Source organism: Panthera onca, chromosome B4 (assembly GCF_046562875.1).
Source record: "Panthera onca isolate mPanOnc1 chromosome B4, mPanOnc1 haplotype 2, whole genome shotgun sequence".
Taxonomy (NCBI): domain Eukaryota; kingdom Metazoa; phylum Chordata; class Mammalia; order Carnivora; family Felidae; genus Panthera; species Panthera onca.
The window spans coordinates 83,034,131-83,056,195 of NC_138345.1; the positions used below are offsets into that span (position 1 = coordinate 83,034,131).

The following is a 22,065-nucleotide window of genomic DNA, read 5'->3' on the forward strand; positions in this document are numbered from 1 at the left end:
GCCCCAGAGGAGCCGCGCACCCCGAGACTCCGCCAACTTTTCCCGGCTCACTCCAAGCAGTCACACGTACAGCACCGCGAGGCCGGAGTGTGGGCAGCGGGCGTCCGCGTAGTTGTTGGGGCGCGTGTGCACGTTCGTGCGCTTCTCCGTGTTTTTGTGTACCCGTGCGTGGTTGTGAAACTCGGCTCTCCGCTCCGTGGGGTAGGAGCGGGTGGTGGGGGGAGTAGGAATGTCGCCGGCTGGGCGCTCACGTGGGTACGTGGGCGCGGAGAGGGCCGGCTGTGCATCCGGCGTGGGCGGCACGGAGCGACCTCGCCCCGCCCGCTGGGTCCCCAAGCCCGCCCTCCACAGCTCGGCCTCGGTCACCTCAGTCCCCGGCTCGGCGCCGCCGCTCCCGAGTCCCCGCCCCCGCCGCCTGCTCCACGCCCCCTCCCCCCCAGTCTCCGCCTCTCTCCGTCGTTCAGCCGCGGCGTCTCCACCGCCGGCCCGGAGGCCCGGGCGCCCGCCCCCCGCCCCCGGCCCCCGCCCCCGGCGCTGCCCACGCCCTCCGCCCGCCCGGCAGCCAGCGCTGCGCCGGGCCTCGCTCCCCGTGCGTCCTGCGGGGGCGGCGGCGCGGAGAGGCGGCAAGCGCAGCCGGGGAGGGGGGGGCAGAGGCACAGACAGAGGCGCGGAGGCTTGGAGAGAGGAGACGTGGAGGGAGGGACGGAGCCCGGACAGCGGCGGACACGGCAGCGCCCGCCAGGCGCCGAGGGCTGGGCACCGAGAGGGGCAGCCCCTGTGGCCTCTGGCCGTCCATGCACAGAGCGCCCTCCCCCACAGCCGAGCAGCCGCCGGGCGGAGGAGACTGCGCCCGCCGGACCCCGCAGCCCAGACCCAAGTTAGTGGGCAGAGGGAAGCGGCGGGGAGTGGAGATGGGTGGAGCTGGACTCGGGAAAGGGGTCCGGAGGGCGGAGGTCGAGGAGAGAACGAGGGGAAGCGGGACGGGGGTGGGGGGTGGAGACTGATGGAAAAGGGGGTGCGTCTTCGAATTAGGGGGCCCTGGGAGCAGGTAGGGAGCGGATGAAGCTGGATATGAAAGAATAGGACCTAATTCTCTATCCCCCGTTTACTCTGCCGGCGTGACCCGGCATGTGAGCCCCCTGCAAAGAATATGCCCCCCCCCCACCCCCAAGAGCCAGGGGAAGCCCTGGAGCTCTGGCTGGTAACAGGGCTGGGGAGGGCCGCTGCCCTGGTTCTATCTAACGTTGGTAAGGAGTACGCGGGCCCCAGGGTCAGGGAGAAGCTGGCGCCTTCAAGCCAAGGAAGCGCATCAGCAGGGCTGTGGAAAAGCAGGGCAAGCCTTAGGCGTCCCTCTCCTTTCTGTAGCTTTATTTGCAGCACGCGGAGGGGAGTTTCGGTGTGCAGCCCCTCCCTCAAGGGGCCTTGAGCCGCGCCTCCGCTCCACTTAGAGGTGTGGGTGGAAAATGAGGGAGAGGAGGGTAGGCGGGAGCCCCTGGGGCGGTTTTCGCCCACTGACGCTGCTACTGTGGGAGTGTGTGTGGGTGGAACGGGCCCCAGAGCAGAACAATTGAGGCACTCCTTCCTCCTTCTGCTTGAGCTGGAGGGACTGGCCTACCTACTCAGCAGGTGGGGAAGGTCACTGCCGGGAGAGGAGCCAACTAAGGGGCACTGGACAGTCAGGAAGAGAGGGGAGGTCCTCGAGGAGAGGGGAGGCCCTTGGGAACAGCTCAGGGGAGCTGAGCAGAGCAGGGGTCCACCTGGCTTGCTGAGTGGGAAAGGACCACACCCCTCCCTCTCAGCCACCTGGATAGGATGCCACCAGGGAGTGAAACTGGCTAGCAGTGGTCCCAAGTGTCCACTGTGGGCAGGACAGGGGGTCTTATATTCACCTCAGTGTGGAAAGTCACCTTGAATAATGCTGAGACTGCTGGGTGTGTAGGGTGGAGGGTGAAGACTGTCCTGGGTGAGGAGGTCCAGCCATCGTAGGGGTGTGCTGGCTGGCCTCAGTGCTCAAGGTCTCCTTGCCCCAGTCCAGAAAAGTAAAAGCTGAGAATGGTGGTGAAGAGCCTTTGACTTCAGCAGATACTGGGCTGGCTTTTGGTACTTGTGGCCAGGCTGGGATGGCACTGGCATGTTTATGCCTCTGGGGAATGCCTGATTCTCATAGTCTGTGCGCAGGCTTGGGTACTGGGCAGAGGGTGCCTTCAGAGGAGGGGAAGAGAAGCAGGCAGGAAAGAGAGGACAATTGCGAGTGTGGGCTGGTACCCAGCAGGGGGACTTGTACTGACTGCCTTCCTTTCTCTCTACTGCGCTCCTCCTTCCCAGGCCCGGTGCCCGAGCCATGGCACTGCCTCGGACACTGGGGGAGCTGCAGCTGTACCGGGTCCTACAGCGCGCCAATCTCCTTTCCTACTATGAGACCTTCATCCAGCAGGGAGGGGACGACGTGCAGCAACTGTGTGAGGCCGGTGAGGAGGAGTTCCTGGAGATCATGGCACTTGTGGGCATGGCCACCAAGCCCCTCCATGTCCGGCGCCTGCAGAAGGCACTGAGAGAATGGGCCACCAATCCAGGGCTCTTCAGCCAGCCTGTGCCTGCTGTGCCTGTCTCCAGTATTCCACTTTTCAAGATCTCCGAGACTGCAGGCACCCGGAAAGGGAGCATGAGCAATGGGCACAGCAGCCCAGGGGAAAAGGCAGGCAGTACCCGCAGTTTTAGCCCCAAGAGCCCCCTTGAACTTGGAGAGAAGCTGTCACCACTGCCTGGGGGACCTGGGGCAGGGGACCCCCGGATCTGGCCAGGACGGAGCACTCCAGAGTCTGACGTTGGGGCGGGAGGAGAAGAGGAGGCAGGATCACCCCCCTTCTCCCCACCTGCAGCAGGAGGAGTCCCTGAGGGGACTGGGGCTGGGGGGCTGGCAGCAGCTGGAGCTGGGGGTGGTCCGGATCGACTGGAGCCAGAGATGGTACGCATGGTGGTGGAGAGCGTGGAGAGGATCTTCCGGAGCTTCCCAAGGGGAGATGCTGGGGAGGTAACGTCCTTGCTGAAGCTGAACAAGAAGCTGGCACGGAGCGTGGGGCACATTTTTGAGATGGACGATAATGACAGCCAGAAGGAGGAGGAGATCCGCAAATACAGCATCATTTATGGCCGCTTTGACTCCAAGCGGCGGGAGGGCAAGCAGCTCAGCCTGCATGAGGTGAGGACCCCATTCTCCTAGCGTTGCACTTGGCTCCCAGGCCTCAACCTACTGACTTTGGAGAATCTTCATACTCCCCAGGTCTGTTTCATTGCCCCTTGACCAAGACCCCAGGCCCCATACACCCCAATCCCAGCCGCTGCAATGCTTTCCTCCCCATTTGAGGGGGAAGCAGAGATATAGGCAGGAGCCCAGGTGTCCTGCTCTACACTGCTCAGGACCCCACAGGTGGAGGAGGCTCCAGGCATTCCCAGGAAGCTGTGGGTGCTGACCTCTGTCTTCCTCCTTCAGAAAGCTGCATAGTGTCAAATCCTAAGCAGGCATCTAATGGATGGGCTTCATTTGTCTGATGGTGTAGGGGTGTGAGGAGGTCTGGGTAAGGCAGTGAGGAGTTAGGATTCTGACCGCTTTGGTGGCCCCCTCCACAGCTGACCATCAATGAGGCTGCTGCCCAGTTTTGCATGAGGGACAACACGCTCTTACTGCGGAGGGTGGAGCTCTTCTCTCTGTCTCGCCAAGTGGCCCGAGAGAGCACCTACCTGTCTTCCTTGAAGGGCTCCAGGTGAGACTCCCTTCTCCCAGGTTCTTTCTAAATTAGAATCCTGCCAAGGAGCTGGGTCATGGCCTAACCTCCAGTTCAGGTACATGTAGGCCTGCTTCCTGTCCACCGGCATGTCCTGCTTTGCGCCAAGTCCGCTTGTCTGAAGTCTGGTTCCTCCTCCTATCCGTCTCAGGTCCTCTCTGATCCCCCGCCAACAGTAGTACCTGAGCTGGAGACTCTTGCTCAGCCAGCGTCTTTCTAGAGTCTTAAAGTAATGCATGCTTCTCACCAGATTCTGTGTTTTCCCATCGTGTGTCCCTCCCTCCTTAGTTCTCTTGTCTTTGCAGGCTTCACCCTGAAGAACTAGGAGGTCCTCCGTTGAAGAAGTTAAAACAGGAGGTAGGTTTTCCAGGGTGGATGTAGGGGGTTAGTGCAGTCTCCCCCAATCCCCTCTCTTGCTAGGTCCTCATTTCCCCATTTGGGGCATCCGCAGGTTGGAGAGCAAAGTCATTCTGAACTCCAGCAGCCTCCCCCAGGCCCTGAGTCCTATGCACCCCCATACCGCCCCAGCCTGGAGGAAGACAGCGCCAGCCTGTCTGGGGAGAGTCTGGATGGACACTTGCAGGGTGAGTGTGCATCAGAACACTTTTCTCCTCGCTGTGGGGGTGGAGTAGGTGGGAGGAAGGAGCCAGGAGGCAACTGCCTGGAACAGGGTTGGGAGGCCTGGCTGGATGGGGGCAAAGGGGCCTGGGCCTATGGGTCCGCTCTGCGGTTGAGGGTGGGGGTTCCGTTGACTGTAGTCCCTTACCTGATCCATGCCCATGCCCACAGCTGTGGGGTCATGCCCAAGGCTGACGCCGCCCCCTGCTGACCTGCCTCTGGCATTGCCAGCCCATGGGCTGTGGAGCCGCCACATCCTGCAGCAGACACTGATGGATGAGGGGCTGCGGCTAGCCCGCCTCGTCTCCCACGACCGCGTGGGCCGCCTCAGCCCCTGTGTGCCTGCGAAGCCGCCTCTGGCAGGTGAGGCAGCAGCAGTGCTGTCCCCAAGCACCCCTACCACCTAGGCCCCACCCAGCAATCCTGGTGTCCTGGGGCCAGGTGGGAGGAAGAGGGATGTAGTCGCCAGAGGGGGCCGGCAGTAGGATGGTTGGGCTCTAGCCAACCAGGCCTTGGGTTGAGGAAGGGAGGATCTGGCAGGGCTGTTCCCACGGGGGAGGGTCTGACCCTAATGGAGATCTGTGAAGGGGGAGCTGGGGTGAACAAAGGGACAGAGAATGGGGGACTAGGGGAACAGGAACCAAGAAGGGAAGCAGAGATAGAACTGCCACCTAGGTGGGAGGGTACAGCAGGCTAGGAGTCAGGATGGGGTTGCCCAGCTTGGAAGCAGAGGAGCCCAAAGGGGGATGCTTTGTGTGTGGCTGGCTGGGGGAAGGGAGGAGTCCGCCAGAGGGCCAAGCGGCTGGGCTGAGAGTGATGCAGCAGACAAAGCCACCAACCCTGGCTTGGTATTTTTAAACTGTGCGTGGGTGGGAAGTGGGGGCGGGGACTTGAAGGGGGGCTCTTCTTGGGGGAGGAGCTGGGAGGCTGGCTTCCTGTGTTCCCCTTGATTTGGCTTCTAAGAAACTTGAGGGGCATGGGAGGGTAGGTGGGGCCTGGGAGGGGGCCAGGGAGGAGTGGGGGCAGCGGAGCCTGGGGGGGGGGGGAGGGGGAGAGGTCAGAGCCAAGCCACCCCCACAGCTCCTGACAGAACCAGAAATTCCAGCAGAACGGAGGCGGGAGAGACAGAGAAGGAGAGAGACACATACAGAGAGAGAGCTACACAAGGCCAGAAAGGGGAGGGGGGCACACACACTTGGGTGTGGAACTCCCCCACACGCCTGTAAACGTGTGGCGGGCAGGAGGCAGTAATTCAACAAATCTAGCCCCTCTGCAGTCTTCTCTACTCCTGTCTCCCGTACAGCCACCTCTCTGCATCGTTCACCCCACAGCCTCCTAACCTACCTCTTCTCCCGGCAGAGTTCGAAGAAGGGCTGCTGGACCGATGCCCTGCCCCAGGACCTCATCCCGCTCTGGTGGAAGGTCGCAGGAATAGTGTAAAAGTGGAGGCTGAGGCCAGCCGGCAGTGAGGGGCACACTGGTGTCCTCAGATCTGGGACTCAGACTTCTGGCTCATACAGACTCCTATGTTCTCCATCCCTGGCATCTAGTCACGACCCTGGATCCTTCCGCTGCCCTTCTCCTGCCTCCCCACCTGCTCCATGGACATTGAACTATGGGGCTTCAAGCAATAACGAGCAGGGGCCTGGCAAGAGGACACAAGGAGGGTGCGTGGTGCCCCTTCACCCTTGCCTAGAGCAAGGGGGCAAGGACTCTGCCTCCAGGGCATTTGGGGTTCTCCCCTCCCTTACACAACACACTCCCATTCTCTATAGCTTGAACCAGTGGTATGAACAGTTGGATTCAGTTTGGACATGGGGGAAAGGGGGAATTCCCTGGTAAGGTCCAACATCTAAAAATCGCAATGCTTCCCCCCAGAACTGGGGGCCTGGGAACACTGGACCTGCTCCTTCTCCCCTCTCCTCCCCCATTTTTGTGCTTCTAGTTTGTTTCTTTAATTTAACAAGTGCTGCAGTTTGCCCACCCATCCCCATCTTTCCCCCAAGTCCTCAGCAACTTTTTCCTTCCTGCCCTCATGGGGGTTGGGGGGAGGGTGGATGTGGGGTCCCCTTCACTGGCCCCCTCAGGAGGCCTGGGTTGGACTCAGGGTCTCCCTCAACTGGGGGCTGGACCGCAGCACCTGTCTGAGCAGTTAGAGCGTCTTTCTTTTCAGATCGTGTACAGTAGATTATTTATTTTGTTATTTTGGAATAAAATTTATTTTATGGCTTAGGATCGATGGCCCCTAAGAGGGAAGAAGGGTGGCATGGGAATGGGGGAGTGAAGGGAGGCTGGCAGTGGATGGGGAAATAGAAAAGAAGCAGCAGGTAGGGCCCCCTAATACACTCAGAGGACCACACGCCTGGGTCCCAGACTCACCCCCTGCCTCTGGGCAGGATTGGCCATGTTGAACCACCAAAGCTAGAGCCACATACAGATGTCACAGCCACATAGACCCACTGGGGCCACAGACATACTAAAGCTGAGTACATTCAGATTAGCATGTATCAGAGAAGCCAGCACATCTGCTGGTGTCTTTTGTGCAGTGTCTCAAACTTCCCAACTTGTGTCGTGACACAGGCAAGGTCAGATAGATACATGTTCTTTGTGGACACAACAAGTAATGTGTGTGACATCCGTGGGTTAACATGTCTCAGGTACGCACGCTTTCACACGGCTGTATGTGAAACGCAGCCCTCTTGTGCACAATCTCCTACACGTAGCCAAAAGCCTCCATCTGAGGAATTTGGGGCTGTTTGAAATTTGTTTTTTAATCTGGGCATAACCCACATCTGTAACCCAGGTGTACAGATTCCCCCACCTTCTCCCCGCTAGGATCTCCTGAACTGCTTCTCCACCCGCCCAGAGCTGGGACCCAAGCCCATCCCTCAGTCCCCAGACTCTAGTACAAAGGTGTGCACGTGTCTGCGTATTTCTACACGGGTGTCCTGGGCCCTGGCTCGAGGTGGGCAGAGAAGTCATCTGTGCCCTAACCTGTGCTCTTGACCGGCCTCCTTCCTACTCAGCCCCATCTTCCAGGGAGAGCTGTGTGTGTGTGTTCTGCGTATGCAGGCGTGTTGGGGCGTGTCTCACTTTGGAACCTGAATTTCCCTTCCAGCACTGGAAGGGGGAGGACAGGGGTGTGTGGTAGGAGGGAAGGAGTGGATAGGCTCCACCCACTGTGCATTTTCCTGGCAGTCTTTTCCTCCTGACCAGGGAGTAGGTGGGGATAGGAGGACACCCTTCCCATCTGCTACTTGGCAGGAGCATGGGCAGGTGTCCAGAGCAGGTCCGTGGGGGTAGAAGAGCTGTCTCTCTGGGTTCCCCTTCCAGGTGGGATCACCAACTAGGATTGGCCCGTAGGTCCAGGTGGGACAGTGAGATCCCAGACTGCCCATAGTGAGAGGGCTGCAGGAGGGGCTGGGTTCCCATGGACCCTCCCCCTGATTCCCCTTGCCCCTCCAGGAGAAGCTTGGTGAGGTCCTGTTCGGTAGGAGGCAGCAAGGGTGGGAACATGTCTTCACCGACCCTGCAAGGAGGAAGCAGAGAAACAGTAGGGTAGGTATGGCACCCACTCCTCTAACCTCCAACCAGCCAACACCCCCAGGTTGCCACTCACCAGGTGCCCTGAGGGAACCCTCGTATTGGCTGGCTCAGGCAGCTCTCTTCTGCCATGGTCACATCTGAGCAGAGCAGGGGCTCAGGGGTGGACACGGCATGCTCCTGAGACGGGCATGGGAGCAGGCCCCTGCCAAGACCAGAAAAGTAAATAAGATGGGGGTGGGTAAGGTTGGAAATGAATGGAGAGTACAGGATCAGGAGGGAGTGCTGCCACTTACTGCGGGTGAGGTTGGTCAAAGGACAGGTTCATCTGGCTCAGGTTGGGGGGCATCTGCAGGTGAGGTCTAGAAGCAGGAAGGAGGGCAGAGTCAGAGAAAGGAAGGCTAGGCAAGGACATGGTGTTGCAAAGTCAAGATCACTGAATGAGGAAACAATTTCCAGCCCCTTTTCCTGACTGCATAGTCTTAGGTAAGCCGTGAGCTCAGTCTTCTCTTCTGTAAAATGTGTATGTGTTGGGTATTGGGGTGGGGGGAGGAGAAAGGACTGAATTAGCTAATGTCTAATGTTTCTTTGGACTCTGGTGGTTCTAACACCCCCAGTCTCTACCCTACCTCAACTCCCAGGAGGGGAGATGTCTTGCCTTGACTAAGAGTTAATAAGCACCAGGGGCGCCTGGGTGCCTCAGTCGGTTAAGTGGCCGACTTCAGCTCAGGTCATGATCTCACGGTTCATGGATTCAAGCCCCGCATCAGGCTCTGTGCTGACAGCTCAGAGCCTGGAGCCTGCTTTGGATTCTGTGTCTCCCTCTCTCTCTGCCCCTCCCCAGCTCGCACTCTGTCTCTGTCTCTCTCAAAAAGAAAATAAAAAACGTTAAAAAAATTTTTTAAAAAGTTAATAATCACCTGCAATTATAATAAGAGTGTTACTTGGGGAGCAAAAATGTCTAGGCCACTTCATCAACAGATGAATAACTCAAAATCAAGACAGCAGATAAATGACAGTGGGTTTCAAGGACAAGAGAGGTAATATTAATACTAAACATAGCCCTTGCTATGAGCTTTACAGGTATTACTAACTCAACCTTCAAAATAATCCTATGAGGAAGGTAGTATTAGTATTAGCATTAGTATTATTATCAGTATTCCCTATTTTAGAGATGAGGCACCAGACCTAGGCAACTTGCCCAAAGTCAGTAGATGGTGGAGCTGGAATTCAAACCTAGCTAAGTCTGGATCTTAACTGCTAATACCTCAATGGAGTGGACAGAAGAGACAGAGTGTTAGATTTTTGCTGCCCTTTCTCACAGAGGAGCCTCTCCTAACAAATGCAAATACCCATCACCCTTGCAGGTGGATATACTCGCCCCAACCCCAAGAGGTTCTTCCACTTACTCCTGGAAGGCTGGCAACACGTCTTCCCGGGAGAGGGCTTGGTATGAGGGGATGGAGTGAGAGTGTGGTGGGTACACGTGGGACCTGGGGAAAGAAAGCAGACCCTTCTGATGCCAGCCCTTCTCCCGGACACTCCTAGCCCCTCCCTCAAGATAGGGAATCCCTTTCATGGAAAGGAAAATTCCCTACTTCGGCCCCCAATGCCAGCTTTCCCAGCTGCCCATGCTGAACGCCTGTCTGCACAGACCACTCCCGTTCCTGTCTCTCAAGCTCCTTACACCATATCCGGGCTGAGCTGCATATTCATGGAGGAATCAGGGGCCATTCCAAGATCATAAGTGGGCACCATGGTAGGCATTTGGGGCTCCAGGGTAGGAAGTGGCTGGTCCCTAGAGGAGGGAAGGAGGTATGTGTGACTGACCAAGAGTTGATGCCACCACTTGTTCCTGCAAGTAGTACCGGGCCCCCGCTATCACCCACAGCCCCACACTTACCTTTCCACAGTCATCTTGATGGTAGCTGGGACGTAACCCCTGCCATCCTTACCCATCTGTTCAGCTGTTGTGGGGAAGAAAAGGAGAACCATGGAGTGCCCCAGGATTGGAGAGAAAGGGATGTGGAAAAGGTGGGCATAGTTGATGGGCAAGTAGGAGAAATGGGGCTTCAAAAATGGAGAGGTAAGTCAGAGATGACATACAGTGTGCATGGAGAGGGGCAATGGGAGTACGGAAAAGATGGGCAAAGGAAGGATTCAGAACTGCCAGCTTCAGCTCACGCTTGTAGTGGCTCCGGAAAGCTTCATCCTTGGGTTTCTTGGGGTAGAGGTTTTTGAGCTGAGCAAGGTCCCGGATTCGGTCCCCCAGTGAACGAATGGATAGGTCTTTGGCAGAGAATGGCTGGATGTTCTCTATCTGTGGGGAGCCTACAATAGGAATGAGACCCTGAGTCCTCTCTGTCCAGACACTCTTTCCCCTACCCAGCTCCACCAGAGGACTCATTCTTAATCTACCAAGGCAAGGGGGAGAAGAATGAGGGTGGGGGCCCTGAGGGAGAGAGAACCCACCAGTCTCCATTCTCACAGACCTCACAGTGAGAAGGCAGACTGCAGAAGGGAGGAGAGAAGTTGGATCTAAGGAAGAACTTCCTGAAGACCAGGGTTGGCACCAAGGAAGGCCAAGACATTTCCATTCCAGAAGAAACCCCAAAGGGCACAGGTACGGAGACAGAGGACTGGCTTGGGGTGACCTCACCATCCTGGCCCCGGATGACATGGGCAATGGTGATGCCCCCAATCTCTGAGTCGCTGAAGCGAAGGAGGAATGTTCCATCAGGCTCGTTGAGAAGAAGACTAGTGACGTACTGTTTGCTGATGAAGCCAATGATCAGCCTGGCCAGGATGAAGGAGAGGATGGGGGTAGAGGCACTGGCTGTGGAGAAGAAGCTAGAGGTACAGCTACTCGGGTCACTGGGGCAGAGACTCACCGATCAGACCAGTAGCTCCGGAGACAGCGTTTGGTGAGGTCCAGGACACCATCGAACCACTGCCAAAAGGTGAAGCCACGACCCAGCAGGATCTCCTGGGGAACAGGGGGGGAGCTAATGTGAACACAGGAGGGCCGGAGTTAGAGCCTGGTTAGGATAGACACTGGGCCATGAGTGCCCACACAGCAGAGTCACAGGGCTGAAGAACCAAACTGGATCTGAGATCTCATCGATGACAATAGCCAATCCTCACATTTACCATGTGCCAGGCAGTATTCCAAGCCCTTTCCACAAATTAATTTATCTGATCTTTACAACCCTATGGAAGTAAGTCCTATAAGTACCCCACTTACAGATGAAGAAATGAAAGCCCAGAAAGGTCAAATAACTTGCCCAGGTCTATACAGCTGGCGAGAGGCAGAGCTGGGATGTAGCCCAGGAAGTCTGGGCCAGGGTCCATCATAACCACTGTGCTCCACCTGTCCTTAATTAGGCCTGGTGGAAGTTGAGTCCAGAGAAGGTGTCTTTGCCAGGTGTGAGTGTCCTGCTCCCTTTGCTAACACATTCTCTGGTCATGTAGACTTCTCTTTCTTTTTTGCTAAGAGAGCAGTACATAACTGCATTTACCCAGCTGGTCATCAAGAAAGACACCCAGATCTTTTCCCCCGTTCTTATAACAGATCCAGTCCCGAGCCACCTCATCTGGAGGTGGTAAAATATAGTAGTAGCTAACTAAGAGCAAGAAATATGGGGTTCCATCCCAGCCATGCCACTCACCTGCTGTGAGGCGTTGGACAAACTACTTAACCCCTCTGAGCATCAGGCTCCTTGTCTGTAAAATGGGGATAATAATAGTACCTACCTCAAAGGGATGTTGGGAGGAGTAAGTGAGATAACATACATAAAGTGCTAAACATAGTGCCTGGCATATAGTCAGATGTCAATACATGGTAGCTGGTATTACTGAGCATGTCCCTGTGGGATTTCATCCTGGTTTTTGCAATAGGAACTATTTTCCCAATGGGTCAAAGTCATTTTGAATCAGAGCTGTGTTTACACACAATCTAGATGAGTCATGCAAATCACTGGGAAAGAGGGAGGACGGAGGGCCCCCAGACCAAAACACGAGGCATGCCAGAGAACGCATCCTCTGGGCTTACCCCCTGGGCTGAGGGTTTTCCAGTTTGGGCTGTGACAGAGGCTTCCTTGATGGGCATAAGGGGGCATTGCGAAGACCCCAGTGGTCAGTCTCTGGACAGAGGTTGGGGAGGTCCTGAGTGCCTCAGGGATGAATAGCTTAGGGGTGTGAGGTCCGAAGAGCAGGGGAATGACCTTGTTGAACTGTGACCAGGACACAGAACGATGCTGGAAGGCCTCCATGCTGAGGCTGTTGTCATTGAATATCTTCTGGGCTAGGAAGAGGAAGTGCTCTGGGAGTAGCCCCCGATTGGTCCCCACTTCAGCCATGAACTTGAGGTTCAGAGTTTCACACATCTTCTCCCAGGGCACCCGCTCAGCCACCACAAAGGGCACACGGTCCTGGTGTGAAGCGGGAAGGATAGGGCACTTTAGGCTATCATCCTCGTTCATCCTCAGGAGGGGCCTTCATCCCTCCCACCTCCCCAAGACTGCCCTTCCCAGCCATTGTCCCCCTCAGCTTGCTCACAAAGATGGTGCTTTTCCAAGAGTAGTTTAGGGTACTACAACATGATAGCTGTTAAGACTGGCATGAAAAGAGGTCAGAAGTACAAAAGCATGAGGTTAGAGAGTATGAAGGAGGCAGAAAAAGTCCACGAGAGGGAGTGAAGGCCACTCCCGTTGGAACATGTCTGACTCCGGCCCTTCCCGCCATGTTAGAGCCTACCGTGCCTCTGTTCTTCCCCTCCAACACCATTCCAGGTCTTTCCTCACCATCTCAGAGAAGGCATTATCCCACAGGATGGTGGCTTTCGCATTGTTGTCTTGGTTGCCGTGGACAATGACCACCAGGGGCAGAGACAGAGCCTGGCAGGGGTGAGAAGGGGGATCTTCTTACTGGAGCAAGGGGCTTCCTCGGGGAGCTATCTCTGAGAGTGCAGGGAAGCTACTGGATTCACACAACATAGTTAAAAGTTCCCGGTGATTTACCAAATGCTTTCTGAAGCCTGATTAGGGCCTCACTGTAGAGAAGTGGTTACAAGTCAGTGCTATGGAAGCAGACCTCCAGGTCTCCAATGCCAGCTCCAACACTTAGTAGCTGTGTGACCTGGGCAAATTACTGAATCTCTCTGTGTCTCAATGGATTCATCTGTAAAATGGGGCTAATAATAGTACTTAGCTCATAACGTTATTGTGAAAACTGTGTGTGTGTGACTTAAAATAGTGCCCTGGTCTACAAAAAATGTGTAATAAATGCTAGTCACTGTCACACCACGATTCCCTGGCATGTGCCCTCTTGCTCCTCCCACTCACCCTTGCCCCAGTGCACCCGAATACCGGACACACAAAGTATGGAGCTATCGTGAGGGGTGAGGATTCGGGGCCCCAGCGTGTGGCATGGAGGGGACCTGGGGCCCCAGTTTGGGCAGCCTGAGGTTCAGTTCACCTGGAGCTGGATGGGGAGTTTGTTGGGGCCAAGTGTGAAGCTGGTGGAGAAGAGCACGGCACACTTCTCCTCGGTGACAGACTCAGTGCCCTTCCGCTCACAGCGCTTGATTTTCTTCAGAAGCTGCAGGGTGGGGTGAAGGAGAGCAGGGGTGAGGACAGAGACCGCTTCTCCTGGATTCCCGACATCCTCTCTGAGGACAGTCCCTGAGTCTGAGGACCCCTGCCCCCCCTCTCCGCCACTGCTCCCTAAAGCCCTCACCAGGTTCTTGAACAGGGCAGAGCAGCAGTTCCCAGGAATGCTGTTCTCCAGGGCCACGGTGTTGTTGATGATCTCCCCAGTGCTTTCTCTGCCAGGGGAGGTCAGAGAGTGAGTGGGCGCATTCCAGCTGGGCCAGTCCATGGGTGAATGGCATGGACTACTAGCCCCAAATCTGCATCTCCCTGCTCGGGTTCTTAAGGAGGGTTCCCATCTTGGCCAAATCATGATTCCCCATCCCATTTCAGCCCTGTTAGGTCCCTCGCCTTCCTCTGCCTTGACCATTCAGGGTCCACACACCCCTCGGTCCCCCCTCCTCATCACCTGGCTCTTTGTGGTACCAGTTCCCCAGGCTCCTCTGGCCTCCACCACCCCAACAGGCCTTCTCCAGCCCCAGCTTACGCTCCAGCCCCGGGGCCCTGGGGCATGCTCAGCTCCCTTGCTTGCTTCTCAGTCACCATGTCAGCCCTGACCAGTGGAGGCTTGGCCGGGGCCCCCAGGAACCGTAGGCCCAGCAGGAATCGAACCCCAGCCTGGAACTTGGTCTGAGTCTTCAGAACCTGGGGGGGCTGCTTCTCTACCAGGAAAGAGCTGGGAGGAGTGAAGACACAGGGCAGTTAGTGGCTGGGTCCCTCCTGGTACCCTTCCCACAGCTCCAACCCTCTCCCTTCCCTGGGGGTATGCTCTAGGCCAGGCTGGGGGGTTACAGAAGCATACCTGGTGACGAGGGTTCGCAGGACTTCATCCAGCCGGCTAATCAGCACTGCCCGGGCCTTGGGCTCAAGCTCCCCACTAGCCGCCCCCACCTCCTGCTGCAGCTGGGAATAAATGTCCACCAGGCTCTCGCACCTGGGGCCGGGACAGTGGTCAGGGGGCACAGGATTCAGGCTGCCTGCTCCAGCCTAACCCCTCTAGCCCTAAACCCAGAAAGAAAGCAGGATAGTGTGTGTGGAGGGGTGGGATGGGCAGTGGGTCTTGCTACAAGGCCCCAGGGCTGAAAGGGCTGTGGGACCTGCCTTGACTCTGGGTTGGAGGTTCTTTCTCTGTACCTGGACCCCTGTGGAAACCCAGCTGCCTCTTCCCCAGGACTCTGGTACCCAGGTCAGCTGCCAGCATGTACGGTACTTTTGCACAAACTGAAAGGTGCCTCCGCCCAATAGACCTAATAGGAAAAGGCTTCCCATTCCTCTGGGCAAGGGCTTGAAGAGAAAAGCATCGCTGGGCATACTTGTTTAGGATGCCGCCTGACAACAGTGTGAACAGTTCTGCTGGAACTGGCTTCTCTGAGTCTCGGCCCATGCCAGGACCTGCTTGCCTGGTTTTTATCTCCTACCTGTGGGTCCTCCAGCAGGGACAGCAGACACCCACCCCCAGCCCGCCCTCCTATCCCATCAGTCCTGCCCCAACCTCTCCTGTAGTGGTGCCAGGCTCTCCTCAAAGGGTGCACCATTCCCTGCCAGCTGCTGCTGCCGCTTCCAAATCTGGATTCTCTTCAGCACCAGGGCCTGGGTGGCCTCCAGCTCCCCGACAGTCTCCTGCAGCAACGTGGCCAGGGCCTGCAGGCAGGGGAGGCCTGAGCCAGGGACACCCTGTCTCCTCACCCAGCCCCTGAGGGAAGGGCTCTGTTTCTCACCTCTCGGGCATTCCCCTACCCCACCACCATGTGTGACTCTCTGAGGCCTAATCTCCATCCCTTCACAGAACTGAGATCCCTCAAGAACTGCACTTTGAGTTCAAACTCCACCTCCCAGTCCGTCACTGACCTCGCTTTGCCCAGTTCCACTGGCAGGAGCATCTATCAAGTTGCGCAGAGACACTGAGGGTGAGGGCAGAAATCAGGGTTACAGACAGATTTGAGTCAAGGGTGAGGTCCAAGAGGGGATCACTCCACACACTTCCCAGAACACTCTTAAGGTGCCAGGCCAACCTCTTACCTTGGCCAGCCTCGGCACTGGGCTGCAGAGCTTCTCGGAGAAGGCGAGTTTCCCCCACCCGGTGCTGTAGCCTTTGCAGGGCTGTGTTAAACTTCAGCTCCTCCTGCTTCCAGTGGAAGGGCATTGGCAGGTGGCGGAACTGCACAGGCAGGACAGATGCCAAGAGGTGAGATACTCTGTCCATCCCTCTACACTAAGCCTCGGCTCCCTAAAAAGGTGCCTGCTGCTATGCTCTGCAAAAAGGAGACAAACTACTTCTCTTGTCTAGCTCCCTTTCTCTTTTGATGGGTCTCCCTGACCTTTTGGAATCTTCCGGGAATAAGCCCTCTCTTGGCAGAATCAGCTTCTCACCCCTTGCTCTCTCCTCCCTGGACCTCACTACCCTCAGTCCCTCATTTTAAAGCTTCCCTGAGCTTGGCTTGGGGTGCACTCTGACCCCCGGAACCTCCTTTGGTCATCCGGGGCCTAAAACGTTGAGCTTTTCCTCAAGTTCAAATTCCTTCTGGTTTCTCATGGCTCAGGCTGAAGTCCCAGGGAGTTGAGTTGGGGTGGGAGGCGGGGGTATTGACAATACCTGTTCCATAACAGCTTTTTTCTCCCCTTGAAGTATTTGTTTAAAAGTGGCCACCAGCTTCAGGGGGTCCCTTTGATATATGCTCTATAGAAACGAAGAGTGGTGGACTAGGTTAGCCTGGCTCTTACCCATGTTGTTCTCCCTCTCCTATCCACGCCACCCGCCTCCATCCATGCGCGCGTGCACACACACTGAAAAGGCAGCACAACTGCAGACTCCAGAAGTTTTCATGCATTTGCATGCTTTTAAAACCTAATTTGCATACTAGCTAACAACTAACTACAGGAACACCAATTTGCTTCCAGAGTCCAATTTCTTCCAGTGTTCAATGCTCATCCCAGCTCCACTCCAGCCCCACCCCAGCCTTGTCCCCTTTCCTCCTGTCCCCACCTCCAGGGTGCTGATGTGTTGCAAGATGGCGCTCCCCTCCCCCTGCTTTCCGGCTGAGGCCTGAAGGCGCTGGACAGTGGCCGAAAGTAGAGCGCTAGCCATGTTGCAGCAGAAGGTGTCTGAGCCGACCAGGAACTCCCTGTGGGAAGATCAGGATGAGGAGGCCTCAGGTCAGGGCCTCTTTCGCTCTACTGACCTTCCACCCCTCAGCACACAGCTCAGCGGCTCCTTCCCAGTTCTATTCTCCATCCAGACCCTCTGCAGTTTCATCCTTGTGCCCTTTGTTCCCCAATTTTCCGGTTGCTGTGGGAAGTGTCCTTGCTCCAGCCCTGACCGCCTTCCTCTATAGCTCAGCCCCCTCAGGGGGCAGAGGACTCCTTGTGTCAACGTACATAATCTGGTTGGTGTGGCACAGACTGTCCACTAAATCTAGGCCACCATACGTGGAATAACGGGTCCCAAGTCCCAAAATGGGACAGAGAAAAATCTAATGGGGGGGGGGGGAGGACCTGGGAGGACCAGCATAGGGCAGCTAAGACTCACCAGGGCTGGTTCTCTAGCCAGTCACCCAGGAGATGCCGCAGGTGTTGGGGAAAGTCAACATACAGCCGTTGCAGTTTTTCCGGAGGCATCTTGGAGACCAGACCCCACAGAGACATGATCTGGGGTTTGGAGGGTGCCTGCTGGATAGGAACAAGGCCACTCTGAGAGGTGCCCAAGAAAGCTGGCCTATGCCTAAGTTCTGGGGGCAGCCAGCAACCTCCTGCAGACAGCCCTCCCAGATACCATCGCCACTACCACTCACAGCCAGACCACCTCAAACCAGGGACATGTTTGGTCAAAGTCTGAAACAAGGTCATCCCTTCAGTGGTAGACAAAGGGGCGAAGGGGTGGGCAGAGGAGGACAGGGGAGGTGGAGAGGACAGAGAAAGCTCTCTGAGAGAAGGCAGAGGACTCAGGTTGCAGCTCTGAGCTTGCTCTGGTTCTGTAGGCAAGGAACCTCCCCACTGTGAGCCTTGACCTTCTCATCTCATAAAATAGGAGGCTTGGATAAATGCAGAACTTTCCAACATTGTTTAAAGTAGTAGACAATTTTGGTTTTAAATCTGTGGAATCGCAACTATATAAATAAAAGGTATAAAATTGGAGTTTCACTCTTGAAAGCGGGTGCGGTTGGCCTGGAACTCCACTGCTTCCACTTTCCTCTCCCAGCCTCCTGACTCCAAAGGTGTTCCTGAGGAAACCCAAAGGTTTCAGAATCCCAGGCATCCATGAGATAATCTGAAAACTACCAGGATGGATGAAGAAGAGAATGGAAGACCAATAACAGTTACCATTTATTAACCAGTTACTGTGTATGAGACAGTACACAAAGCTCATAATCCCATTAGAGTTTTGCAATAATTTTTAAAATAAGTGATTACACCCTTTCATAGATGAAGCAACTGAGTCTAAAAGAGGCTCTCTAACTTGCCAAGGCCACTGAGCAAGTGAGTTCAGAAATCAGGATTTGAATCCAAGGGGTAACCGACATCGAGCTGTGAGGGCCCCTTCCAGATCCAGATCCCATCATCCAAGGAGGAGGGGCTGTGGGAGGAGAGCTGAAGAAGTGGAGATGGAGGAAAGGGGAAAGCAGAGGAAACTTGGGAAGAAGGTGGGAGAGATTGGAGAAAAAGTGGGGTTAATAAGCCTGGAGTGAAGAGCCTAGAAGTTGGGGAGAGGAAGTTAGAGGCTGGGCTGGAGTCAAAGGGCAGAGGAGAAAAGATGGAGAGAGGGAAGGAGGAGATGGGAGAAGTAGGGGGGAGAGGTGCATCCCCATTTCTGGGTGGGCTGCAGGGTGGGGAGGTTCAACTGGTGTTTTCCCAAGGGTCTCTCAGCACATGTTTCCCATAATGCCCCTCTCCTAGAGATGAGAGAAGATGAGCATGGAAACTCCCCGAGGCTCCCCCAACCCAGTAGCCCCAAGCTCTCCTGGTGGGCTTTTAGCCTCTCCTCTCTCCCAAGACCGCTAAAGGGATAGAGAACAGAGGGGCCGTTTTTCTTGAGACTCTAGCTCCAAAGCCCTCTTGTTCCCCATACCCCGTGCTCCCCAGCTTCTATCCTCTCTAGCTTTTTTCTCTCAAAGGCAGTATCCTCCCTCACTCAGGGTCTTCCAATAGGCCTTTCTCTACCACCTCCTACCCTAGAGTGAAGCACCTTTAGGTCTGTGTTTCAAATTCAAGGGAGGGCTCCATTCCTCTCTTCTCTCTTCCTCTCCTGTTTCTCATGGTGCTCACACCTTTAACCCCAACTGGGGACTGAGGTAATCTTTAAGCAGAAGGCAGCCCCCCCCACCCCCACTCCCCTCCCCCCCACCCCCCTTCCGCTTTCCTCTACAAACCCTCGTTGAGTGACCAGCCTCCCAGCAAAGCCCTGACCTTAAATCTCCTCCCCTACTCCATCCCCAGGCATTAGGCAGGCCACACTTTCCCATACCCCACCCTACAAAAAAAGCAGGTTAGGTGTGCCTGCCCTGACTTCAGGCACTTGAAGCTTTAAACCCCCTGAAGCCTCGTCGGGAGGAGGAGCCACGGCGCGAGGGGGCGGGGCCAGTGTTCCCCAACACTTCCCAACCGGGAAGGCGAGCCCGGACGTCCACGATACTCGGCAGCCTGCTTCGTGGCCTAAACCCGATCACCTCTATCCCTACATTCTCCAGCCCTCTGACCGTGGGACCACAGGATCAAAAGTCAAAAGAGCTTCTCTGAGTTGCCCAATATGTGTTTGTGGCGGTGGGGGCGGGGAGGTGGAGCCAGTTCAGCACGAGGAGGGTTAACTCCGCGCCGCCACCGGGAAATCTCGGCGTCTACAGCAGCCAAGCGTGGAGCACTTTTGAGGGGGGAAATTCCCCCTCCTCTGGGGCACCATGAGGTCTACATCTGGGGCTCGCTCACCCCCAGCCACACCCTTGAACAGCAGCAACCTTTAGGGGGGGACAGGATAGGGGCTTGTCAAGGACCCACCTCCCTCTGGCATCAACCTTCTAGGGAGGGGCAGCCACCTCTCCTCCCCCCAGGGCAGAGGGGCACCTCCTTGCCCTCCTTTCCGTGCCTTTACTTGCCCCTGGAGGTGCGGGGGCGGGGGTGTGGAAAAAGTGACCCGCGCGGGAAGGTGGGAGTTCTGGGCCTTACCCATACCAGATTTCTGTGAGAATTTAAACCTGCCCAAACCCGGGACCACCAGCTACCAAAACCAACTGAAACAATTTCTCAGGGACCATACACCCCGCCCAGGGGAGGGTCCCGAGAGGACCCCCGCTAATCCACCCCCCCACACACACACACACTCCAAATCAGAGTTCCCCCCTCCCCCTCCTCCGAGGCATCCCCTCACCTTGGCAACCCCTCTGCGGTCTTCTCCCTCTCAGCGGGCACTGCCAGGCCCCATGGGTCTGTAGCTCTGTCCAGCGAGTTCAGGGCTGGCTCTGCTGGCACCCCCCCACATCCACCACCACCACCACCACCACCAAAAAGAGCACACACACACACACACACACACACACACACACACACACACAACCTCTCCCGTCCTTCCTCCTCAGTGTAAGCAGTGGCTGCCCCAGCCCGCTGTTTCCGGCTTCTCCGTCTAACCAGGTCCCTCCCTGGAGCTCTGACGACACAGAGAAGAGAAAGTGGGCTGGAGGAGGAAGAGGAAGAAAGTGGGGTGAGCGTGTGTGCCTCCTGTGCCTGGTGGGGGAGCACGGGGTCCAGGGAGCCAGGACTGGGGCTCAGAGCCCTAGAGCCAGACTGGAGGGGAGCCTGATCCCCACTTATTCTACCCCCTCAAAAGCGATCAACTCTTCTCCAGAAAGTCACCTAATAATAATACCAAGCAGCAACCTGCGGCCCTAAATTGCCTCTCCCATACCCAAACTTGTGAACGGGCCCGCGGTTTGGGCTCAGGAGGGACTGGGCACCCCAGGGCCTCTGGAAAAGCAAATCCCTCTGGGCTCTGCACTCCCTCCAGTGGAGGACCCTGAAAAGCAGCCAGGGTGCTGTCTGGAACTCCTAAGTCCTCCTCCCTTCTTGGCGGGGTGCGCCTTAGAGGTCGCGTGATTACTGATGGGAGGGAGTGGGGGAGGGGACCCCAGAGCTCAGAATTCTGGAAGACTCCAGAGGAGTCTCATGCACTGAAAATCATCTCAGCCCCCTCCTCACAGGGCACTACACTTCAGACCCTTGTGGGAAACGACACAAGCTAGAGTTGCTGCCTGCAGATTCCCAAGGGACAAGTTTGAATAGGAATCTGCCGTACAGCCTTGGCAAAGTTCCTGTTTCTGTGGTAAACACTGAGACACACCCAGAAACAAACACATACATGTACAATTTCCTTGGCCATAAGACCACACGCGCGCACACACACACACATGCTTACACGTGTGCTGGCAGGCTCACAGACACGTTAGCCCTCAGAGCAACAAGCAAGTCACAATAAGACACGCACGTACACAACGCTGGCTCAGCTTCTGAGTCATCGTCACAACTGGTGGCTGTTTTTTGCAGCTTTTGCTGGAGGAGGAGCTGAAGGAGGCCAAGGGACCCAGAGAGGTCTCCATGCCCCCAAACCTGAGAGACAAGGTGTATAGAAAGGGTGGTCTCTGGGGGATGGTGGGAGATGGGAGGTTTCAACTCCCTTCCTCTTCCCCTAGGCAGGGCTGGGCTGAGGGGCCAAAGCTAGGCCTATGCTGCCCCCTGGTGCTTAAACTGATTCTCAGAGCCCAGCTCCTCCCTGTCCTGTCCCATGTGGATGGTCATGTGTGTGCAAGAGTGCACATGTACATGGAGGTCCCAGCCAGGCAGCAGAGGGTAGCAGTTAAGAACTGGGACTTTGGAGGGGCGCCTGGGTGGCTCAGTCGGTTAAGCGTCTGACTTTGGCTCAGGTAACGATCTCATAGTTCTTGGGTTTGAGCCCCACATTGGGCTCTGTGCTGACAGCTCAGAGCCTGGAGCCTCCTTCAGATTCTGTGTCTCCCTCTCTCTCTGTCCCTCCCCCGCTTGCACTCTGTCCATCTGTCTCTCTCTCTCTCTCTCTCTCTCTCTCTCTCAGAAATAAACATTAGAAACAAAATTTAATTAAAAAAACAAACAGACAAAGAACTGGGACTCTGGAGACAGGCTGCTTGGGTTCAAACCCCGCCAACACTGCTAACTGAACTGCACAACTCTGGGCAAGTTACTCTTTGTGTTACAGTTTGCCATCTGTAAAATGGAGCAAATGATCGTCTTAATTCATAAGGTTGTGGGAGTGAGATGCAATAATATATATGAAGGCTTAAAACAATGCCTGGCACATAGTAAATATTAGGCACTCTTTTTATGGTCCAGAATAAGCCAGGTGTGAGGAAGGCAGAAGGGCTTCCCTCCTATATAGGGGTCCCTAGGTTTGGGGGTAATAATACTGCCACAAAGACAGAAATATTGGAGGTATGTGTGCTTATGTGTTGACTGTGTCT

General features: G+C 56.1%; 2 protein-coding genes across 4 annotated transcripts; one reads left to right on the top strand and one right to left on the bottom strand.

Moving 5' to 3' along the window:
* Positions 1-458: 458 nt before the first annotated feature.
* Positions 459-6,635, top strand: NAB2 (NGFI-A binding protein 2). Of its 2 annotated transcripts, XM_060657222.3 has the most exons (7): positions 460-877; positions 2,326-3,199; positions 3,628-3,761; positions 4,088-4,139; positions 4,234-4,366; positions 4,572-4,763; positions 5,760-6,635. In XM_060657222.3, exons 1-7 carry the CDS (start codon positions 795-797, stop codon positions 5,867-5,869), a joined length of 1,578 nt encoding a protein of 525 aa, XP_060513205.1. In that variant the 5' UTR covers positions 460-794; the 3' UTR covers positions 5,870-6,635. The 2 variants fall into 2 exon arrangements, with proteins under 2 accessions (XP_060513206.1, XP_060513205.1); XM_060657223.3 differs by lacking the exon at positions 4,572-4,763 and having other exon boundaries at positions 459-877.
* STAT6 (signal transducer and activator of transcription 6) lies at positions 6,575-20,395 on the bottom strand. 2 transcript variants are annotated; one of them, XM_060657221.3, is made up of 22 exons: positions 19,947-20,395; positions 17,118-17,254; positions 16,575-16,713; positions 16,185-16,268; positions 15,611-15,749; positions 15,440-15,492; positions 15,084-15,232; positions 14,394-14,525; positions 14,079-14,267; positions 13,680-13,767; positions 13,419-13,541; positions 12,746-12,838; positions 12,167-12,373; positions 10,835-10,929; positions 10,603-10,739; positions 10,128-10,274; positions 9,847-9,910; positions 9,631-9,741; positions 9,353-9,436; positions 8,240-8,305; positions 8,020-8,148; positions 6,575-7,929 (listed from the first exon to the last, which is right to left on the bottom strand). In XM_060657221.3, exons 2-22 carry the CDS (start codon positions 17,231-17,233, stop codon positions 7,740-7,742), a joined length of 2,535 nt encoding a protein of 844 aa, XP_060513204.1. In that variant the 5' UTR covers positions 17,234-17,254; positions 19,947-20,395; the 3' UTR covers positions 6,575-7,739. The 2 variants fall into 2 exon arrangements, with proteins under 2 accessions (XP_060513204.1, XP_060513203.1); XM_060657220.3 differs by having other exon boundaries at positions 17,118-17,257; positions 19,947-20,394.
* Between the last annotated feature and the right edge of the window lie 1,670 nt (positions 20,396-22,065).

Coding starts and splice junctions, on each gene's coding strand:
- NAB2 (XM_060657222.3), top strand. CDS start 795: ATGCACAGAGCGCCCTCCCCCACAGCCGAGCAGCCGCCGGGCGGAGGA. Junction 3,200..3,627: donor AGCAGCTCAGCCTGCATGAG/GTGAGGACCCCA, acceptor CCCCCTCCACAG/CTGACCATCAATGAGGCTGC. Junction 4,367..4,571: donor TCTGGATGGACACTTGCAGG/GTGAGTGTGCAT, acceptor CCATGCCCACAG/CTGTGGGGTCATGCCCAAGG.
- STAT6 (XM_060657221.3), bottom strand. CDS start 17,233: ATGTCTCTGTGGGGTCTGGTCTCCAAGATGCCTCCGGAAAAACTGCAA. Junction 10,930..12,166: donor CCTGGTCACAGTTCAACAAG/GTCATTCCCCTG, acceptor CCTGTTCCCCAG/GAGATCCTGCTGGGTCGTGG. Junction 9,911..10,127: donor TTTCCGGAGCCACTACAAGC/GTGAGCTGAAGC, acceptor TCCCCACAACAG/CTGAACAGATGGGTAAGGAT.